General features: G+C 45.0%; 1 protein-coding gene across 1 annotated transcript; it reads right to left on the bottom strand.

Annotated features, from left to right (window-relative positions):
* Positions 1-6,938: 6,938 nt before the first annotated feature.
* LOC149207209 (uncharacterized) lies at positions 6,939-7,784 on the bottom strand. The gene has a single exon (XM_089397963.1). It carries the CDS (start codon positions 7,782-7,784, stop codon positions 6,939-6,941), a length of 846 nt encoding a protein of 281 aa, XP_089254089.1.
* Between the last annotated feature and the right edge of the window lie 220 nt (positions 7,785-8,004).

Raw genomic sequence — 8,004 nt, 5'->3', positions numbered from 1 at the left:
GAATGTTGGGGAAACATCCCAATGGCTGTTCACTTGGTTTATTATTGCTAAGGAAATTGGAAAGGAAATGGAAAAGGCTTTGGAAAGGCAAAATGACATTTTTGGCAATTTCCTTATGCAAATAATGGAAAATAGGAGAAAAGGAAGGTGAAAGGTCATAGGTTGCATGTGAGGAGGAAAATGAATAAAAATAATGGAAAATGAAGAAACTAGAAACATCATTAATAAAAAGTCTTATGAGGACCATTTGGTAGCTTTAGTCAATATTACGTTTTATGATTTCAGTTTTGGAGCTCTCTCTCTATTCTTTATCTTTGATACTCTTTGCCACTTCGAGTTTTCTTGGAGCTCTCTTGGAGGAGTATGGCATACTTGGAATTTTGAGAAAGAAGGAAAAATAAGAGGATGAAATTGCAAGAGCACATTGGGATCAATAACTATAGCAAGTTTTTGTTGCAGTTACCAAGTGTCATGTATGATTTCCTTGCTAGTTTTGGCATGCATGACACACGTATGTGGTTTCTTGTTTATGATCTGTCATTGGCATGGAGGATTTCCTAGATTGGTAGTGTATTTGCCTAGCCTTTCTATTTCTTAGATAACCATGGCGTTGTGGGTGTCTTTCCTTTTTTTCTGGTTGGTTCTCATGTTCCTTATGGTTGTGCATTGAGTTACTAGTTCTTGGAAGCCTTGGTTGGACAAATTCTCTAGAATCATTGTAATGGCTTGGGTTAGGCTAGTAGTCATGGAAGACTTGGTTAGAAAAACACTTTAGAAGCCCTTGGTGGGTTGAGTTACTAGTCCTAGAAGCCCTGGTTGGACAAACACTCTGGAATCTTGGCAGCAAATGTGGGTTGAGTTACTAGTCCTAGAAACCCTCTTTGGAACAAACGCTCTGGAGCCACGGACAACTTGGGTAGAAACCAATTTGCTGATGGTTAGTGATGTCTGACCGTGAGGTGGAATCATTGGTTGAGGGTTGAGGTGGTTTGTCCTCTGGAAGCCCTGGTTTGGTTTGGTTTGATTTGTTTCATGAAATCTGACATTCATGATTGGAATATGGCTCGGGAGTGATTCGTTGAAAGAGAGATTTGGTTTAGCGTAATCTATGGTCGGGTTGTATATGGAAGTCCTTGACTTGATTAGATTTGAATATGTTATTAAGAGCTCATTTTCATTTGTATTTTCATTAGTAAATGTGCTTGATGTTATGTGTCTTTAATGGTTGTTTCCTCATTGATATATCTCTGGTTATTTGTCAGTTATAAGTATGTATTATGACAGTGTTGATGTATGGCTCTCATCATGTTTTGATTAGCACACAAATGAATAATAAATATATGACCTAATAGATGATAATGCAATTATTTTGATAATACATCAATGCTTCCATGTGAATATCAAATAAGTATGAGACCCCTATGCTCATATCCATTGTTATGACCTGTAGATTTCATTTTTGTGAGATGTTTGATGAAATGTTTGTCATTGATAGTAGGGGTCATATCAAGTACCTGTACTAATGATTTCATTAGTAGCCTTATTCCATTGTTATTTATCATTTCTAAAAATTTCATGAAGTTTTGGGAAGTGGCTTGAGCCCTGGCCTTGAAAAAGGCGCACAAAATTGAGGGTCACTAGCTCAGGACTGGCTAAAAAATTCCATAGTCATTGGCATGCCTTGTCGTGGGAGAAACTAGAAGACCTCAGTCACGTGCATGGCTTGTCATGGGAGTGACTAAGGGTCCATATTAGTGAAATGTCAAGTTGTCTTAGGGGTTGGTCACATTGAAGTGTTTGTTGGCTCATGACTGTTTTGTAGCATGTGTGGAAGGTCATAATGGTTTTTTTTGTTAGTTCCACTTCCTTAACTGTACATGGGGAGTTAAATAACATCATAGTAGCCTCTCATCACATGTTTACCATGACAAACTGGTTAACTTGGGTAATTGTGGGAGGAGTGCGTTACAAACTCATTAACCCATGCGTGAAGCAAATTTTTCATAGATATTTTTTTCTCCCTTTCTTAAGAGAAGTGAAAATTATAAAAGATTATTCAAACTTTGAAATAATTTTTTTTTTTTTCTCGGCAATTCTAACTACTTTGTATTAATATTTACAGTAAAACATTTACATCAAACAGACAAGCTGCCCAGGGCCACCTATGGCTCCTTGGGTGGTGATAGCAAACTTGAATTTTTGCCTTGCAGGGCACCTGTTCCAGAGAGCTTGACAAAACATGACTATGTGATTTTCCACCATGAAGAGACGCGGAGTACAGACAAACTGCAAAAACTGGTAACATTACCGTAAACCGACACGATACAGGTAAAGACATATAGCTAAGACCCGACATTAGACTCCGGACCCAGTGCAACTGAGGTAGCCGCGAGCCAGACTTACAGATATAAAGAGAATAGACTAAGATGCACATTGAAAGCTTGAAATTAGCCAATATCCAGACCCCAACCTGAGAGAAGGAAGAAAAAACGAAGGGGAGCCGCTGAGGGCTACTCTTCTGGTTCTTCTTCCACAATTCTGCTCCAACGCTGCCCATTTGGAACTCCTTCCCACATGGCCATGGGGTTCTGCGCAGTAGATGACATTTCGTGCTGTTGAAGTTGGGCGGGGGGATGAGGCAGCTCTCCTTCAGAATGGCTCGCTACGGTGGAAGACTCCCCCATTGGGCGTTTTCCTTTTTCCTTTGCTGAATTGTCCTCCGCCAGAACCAGTGACGAGCTATCCTCATCTTCCTCAGGGATTTTTGTAAAAAGCACAGAGATGTGGGCATTAACACCTGCAGTGTCTCTGGAGCTGCCCAGCGTGAAGGTGACTGAGCCAAATGCTGGGAGAATTGGCTCACCCTCGACGGAGCTTCCCACTTCCATGAATTGACCAGCTGGGATTTGGGTGACTCCCGCCCTCCGATAACAATAGCAACAGCAGCAATGATGATGAACATCAGCTGCAGGAGGACGAGAGGATTCCCCCCTTCCTGGGCCTCTTCGGCTAGGCATCCTCTCTCTCGGCTGCACCATGGAATCCTCCAATTCCGCTTCCTGAGCCCGAGCAGCGAAGGGCCAACAGTGGCTATGCCCCCTTCCCTTATGTTGCAGCACCCAAATTGGGTATGTACCGGTATAGACTGAACGAATACAGAACCCAGACAGCACCAGAATGGCGCGGACCTTACCCGAACCTCCAAATACCAAGACGAGATATTGACTCTCAGGATTCTGAGAATTATGCCAATCACTCTGAGCTCCCTTACCCACCGAATCGGCATATTTAAGCTCCTGCACATTCCCTCTGAAAAGACCTCCATTAACTGCGTCTGGCTGGACTGCCATCACCTCCTGCAGCGCCATTAAAACCTCCTTTATGCCTCTCGCTTGCTGAAGGATCGGCGGCTTGAGGAAATAAAGGCTCGCTTTCCTCACGTGTCGGCCCATGCCCGCCATGTGGCCTCCCATGGATTAGCTCGAAGACACCCGCATCCGGGGCGACAGCCTCTTCTTGGATCAGTCTTTGACAATCCTGAAGCAGATGCCTGTTGGAAATGATGTTGGTATTTCCAGACACCAGAGGGTGGTCTGCCTCTGTCCCAATGTTGGCTAGAAGGTCTGCAATTTTGTTGCCTTCTCGTTTAGTGTGTGTGAAGGAGAGGGCTATAGAATTGCGGAGCTTCTGAGCTAAGTCATTTAACCTAGCTTCTAGCCGCCAACTGGGGGCTACTTTCCTTGCATTCGTGCCATTCTGAAGACGGGTGGCCATGTTAATGAGAATCTGGGAATCCCCTTCTACTATCAGAGGTTGAAGATTGAGATTCCAAGCTAGCAAAAGGCCTTGCCATAGGCCTTCCAGCTCTGCGGAGTTATTGGTATCCCACCCTAGGTTCCCAAAATAAATCAGAATGGGCTTTCCTTCCGAGTCCCTTAGTATACCTCCATATCCAGCTGCGCCAGGATTTCCTTTGGAAGCTCCATCAAAATTCAGCTTGTATGAGTTTTGGGGAGGGGCTTTCCATTGACAGAGGTTCGTGCAATTGACCTTAGGAGCACTGCTCTTAAGAGAATCCGGTGGTATCTGCAGCTGCCAATTGCTTAGAATGTTATGCTCGTTATCAATAGTGGGAAGATCATCCGCTGTCCATGCCTGAAGAGCCATTGTCTCTTGTATGTTTTTGTGAGTCTTACTCCAGATTTCTTCTAAGGGAGAACGATTGTTTTTGAATATGCGCTGATTACGTTCCTTCCAGATGTTCCAGAGGACGATCCCTGGAAGAATATTCCATAAATGATTGAGGATCCTGCTCTTGTAAGGAGATTTTTGCCAAAGTCTTAAGGAGTTGATAATGTCCCCCTCCCTCCTGCAGCTTCGTTGACATCTGAAGTTGACCTTGTCCCAAAGTTGACTGGCCAGAGAGCAGGTATCAAGGAGATGCTGGAGAGTTTCTTCATTTTGCGAGCAATTGAGACAGATTGAAGGGCCATGAAAGCTCTGCTTCCTGAGTTTGTCCCAGGTAAGGATTTTTTGTGACCCACCAGCCATAGAAAGTAGGTAATTTTTGGCCATGGACCAAGCTCCCAGATTCTGCTCCATATGGGATCTGGGGGAGAAGGGAAGTTGCAAACGAACTTGTAAGCCTCTAAGGTTGTGTAGGATCCCTTGGGAAGGTACCCCCATCTGAGAATATCCTCTTTATTATCCTGCCTGATATTTCTTTTCCTTAGCTCGATCCTTAGCTCCTCTTGCTGCTGCTCATTTGCTTGATTGAGAATCAAGTTGCTCCTTTTCCAGATCCTGAAGCCGTGCTCCAACTCCTGCGACCAGAATTGGTAAACTTTTTCCTGCTGGTGTTCTGACCTTTCTGGGAGAACAGAGGGGTGGAGAATGTTCTGGAGTTTGGGCAGTTGGTTCCAGGCATCGGTCCAAAATCTTGCAGTGCGTCCGTTCCTTATTTCCCAGAAGCTGTGCTTCTGTATTAACTGGTAGTGTTGTTTGGCCGCATTCCATATTGTGGATCCCTTTTCAGTGGGGATGAATCTGATGAGTTCCTCTTGAGGTCGATTTCCGGCATACTTGGCTGTCCATATTTTTCCCCAAGGCTTTTCTGGGCTAGTGATCCATTGCCACCAGATCTTGGCGCTCATGATGGAATTGCTGTGTTCAGGATCCCTTAATCCAATGCCTCCCTTTTCCTTGGGCATACATACATTGGTCCACTTCACCAGAGCCCATTTGCGGTTGGTGGCCGCACTACTCCATAGAAAATTGCGCTGAAGGTTTCTTATGCTTCTTAGGACCCATTTTGGCGCCGCTAAGAAAGAGAACAAGTACAGAGGCATTGCCTGCAAAACCGATTTGATGAGAACTATTCGACTGGCTAGATTAAGGGATCTATAAGTCCAGAGAGTAAGACGGTTTTCCAGTTTCTCAAGCAAGGAACGCCAAGCGGGTTGTTTAAGACTCGAGACCGAGAGGGGAGCACCCAGGTACTTGGAGGGAAGAGAAGCTGCGGTGAACCCCAAGATTCGAGAAACAGCCGACTTGACTGAGGGCGGCGTATGGAAGAAAAAAATCTGGGATTTAGAACTGTTGATGTGCATTCCAGAGGCCTCCGAGAAGTCCTGAAGGAGAGATTTTAGTCGGCGGGCTTCTTGAGCAGAAGGGTAAGCATAGAGCATAGTGTCGTCGACGAACTGCTGGTGGGAAGTGGGTGGAGAGTTATGCACAGAGATGCCTTTGATCTGATGAGAGAGGAGGGCTTGCTTAATGTGTCTCCCTAACCCTTCCGCCATAATGACGAAGAGAAAGGGGGAGAGGGGGTCCCCTTGCCGAATACCCCTGGAGGGGTTGAAGGGGCGGGAGGGGATGCCATTAACGAGGATTGAGAAATGGGTGGAGGTGATCAGATTCATGATCCAACGGATCCAAGGAGGGCAGAAGCCAAAAGCAGTTAGCATTTCATGAATATAAGTCCAGCTTAGTTTGTCAAAAGCCTTGGAAAGGTCCAATTTGAGAAGCATACCTGATTGCTTTGATTGCTTGAGGGAATGAATGATTTCATGAGAGAGCAGGATGCCATCCATAATGTGCCTTCCTTCCACATACCCTGACTGCTCCGGAGAAATGAGTCCAGGTAATAGAGGTTTGAGGCGATTGGAAATGACTTTTGATATAACTTTGTAAATCACATTGCAAAGCGCAATAGGCCTGAACTTATCCGGTGTGATGGACTCCTCCTCCTTGGGGATGAGAGTTATGAAAGTGGCGTTGAGAGAGGGAAGGAGCCAACGCGTTGCCCTGGATTCTTCGACTACCTGCCAGACTTCCTCCTTAAGCATATCCCAGAAAGAGTGAAAGAAGGTGGTGGAAAACCCATCTGGCCCCGGGGCTTTACCTTCCTTGAGCTGCTTCATTGCCTCATCCACCTCCTGCGGGTGAATAGGGCGCATTAGGAGGTCATTTTGTTCCTCCGTAATGATTTTAGGGATGTTGCTCGTGATTTTTCTAATGGCCTGTCTCCTTCCTTCTCTCTGCTCTTTATGGATCTGTTGGAAGTGGCTGAGAAGTTCCTCTTCAATTTCCTCATGAGTCTCTACTCTTGCCCCTGTCTGCTTTTGAATGAAGGGAATGTTGTTATGCATCCTTCTCTGAACTGTGGTTCTGTGGAAGAATTTTGTGTTGCGCTCACCCTCCTTCAACCATCTGACCCTTGACTTTTGCCTCCAGTAGATTTCTTCCTGCTTCCTTCTGTTCTCCATTTGACTATGGATGAGTCTCTCTTGCTCCAGGGTAGCTTCTGTGTGCCCTTCCGAGATAACCCTTTGGTGAAGAGTTTCCAGGTCTTGAGTGAGTTTATGCTACTCCTTGAAGATGTTTCCAAAGGTTTCCCTGTTCCACCTTTTTAGCTGATTTTTGAGAAATTTTAACTTTTACTGGAATTGATACATCTTTGATCCTACTGGGGGAATAAACGAAGCCCAAGTAGCTTTCACAAACTCCTTAAAGGTGGGATGCGTGAGCCAAAATCCTTCAAATCGGAAGGGTCGTTTGGTTAAGTTACCTGGTCGTTGCCATTGAAGTGCTATTGGCCAGTGGTCCGATCCCGTATGAGCAAGAATGGCTGCAGAGAAGTCTCCTCCTAAGTGGACCGCGTTGTCAGAGATGAGGAAGCGATCCAGTTTTGAGGCGATTTGATGGTTTCCAGACCTGCGGTTACTCCAAGTATAGGTGCCATTGCAGAAAGGCATGTCAATAAGAAAGGTAGATTGGATGAAGTCTTTGAAGCGGATGTCCTCTTGCTCCATTATGCGCCTACCTCCCAGCTTTTCTTCAGTATTAGTTATCATGTTGAAATCCCCAGCAACGATCCAGAGAGGGTGCCTTCTGCTATTACTAAGAACTTCAATTGTGTCTAGAAGTGCTATTTTGCTTCTAGTGCCTTGAGGGAAGTATACATTTGACAAATTACCATAAATATTGGTACCCATGATATGAAAGGTCGCCTGGATGAGGTGGTGCGCCGCGTGAAAGTCAGAGAGGGATACCGCTTGGGTATTCCATGCTATTGTCAGACCTCCTGAGGCTCCAGAGGCATCTATAGCTACCGATCTACAACCAGGCCAGGCTTTCGAGAGGATGTTGCCTAGCGTATTACTGTTACACTTAGTTTCTTGGAGAAAGCACATTTGTGGCTTTTCCTTTTTTATCATATGCTTTAACATTCTGAGTTTTCCGGGACTGTTGAGCCCTCTTATGTTCCATGATACCAGCTTCATCATTAACCATTGACAGAGGGCTTGTAGTACTTCGTCAACTGTGCGTATCTGCCTGAATCCACCAGGATTTTCCCAATCTCTATTCTCCTTTGCAGATCAATTTTTCTGCCTCTCTTCTTCGAATCTTTTGGGCGCATGTTTCTGTCCCATTGGCTACCTGATTGTATTCCAAGTTGGCTTTGATAGTAAGCTCGAGAAATGACCATTTCGAGCTTGTTGA

The sequence above is a fragment of the Pinus tabuliformis genome, chromosome 1_2 (assembly GCF_031772625.1).
Source record: "Pinus tabuliformis cultivar Carrire ecotype Pingquan chromosome 1_2, CPIR1, whole genome shotgun sequence".
Taxonomy (NCBI): domain Eukaryota; kingdom Viridiplantae; phylum Streptophyta; class Pinopsida; order Pinales; family Pinaceae; genus Pinus; species Pinus tabuliformis.
The sequence above is the reverse complement of the archived record's forward strand: the minus strand, read 5'-3'. Positions and strand labels throughout refer to the sequence as shown.

Coding starts and splice junctions, on each gene's coding strand:
- LOC149207209 (XM_089397963.1), bottom strand. CDS start 7,784: ATGAAGCTGGTATCATGGAACATAAGAGGGCTCAACAGTCCCGGAAAA.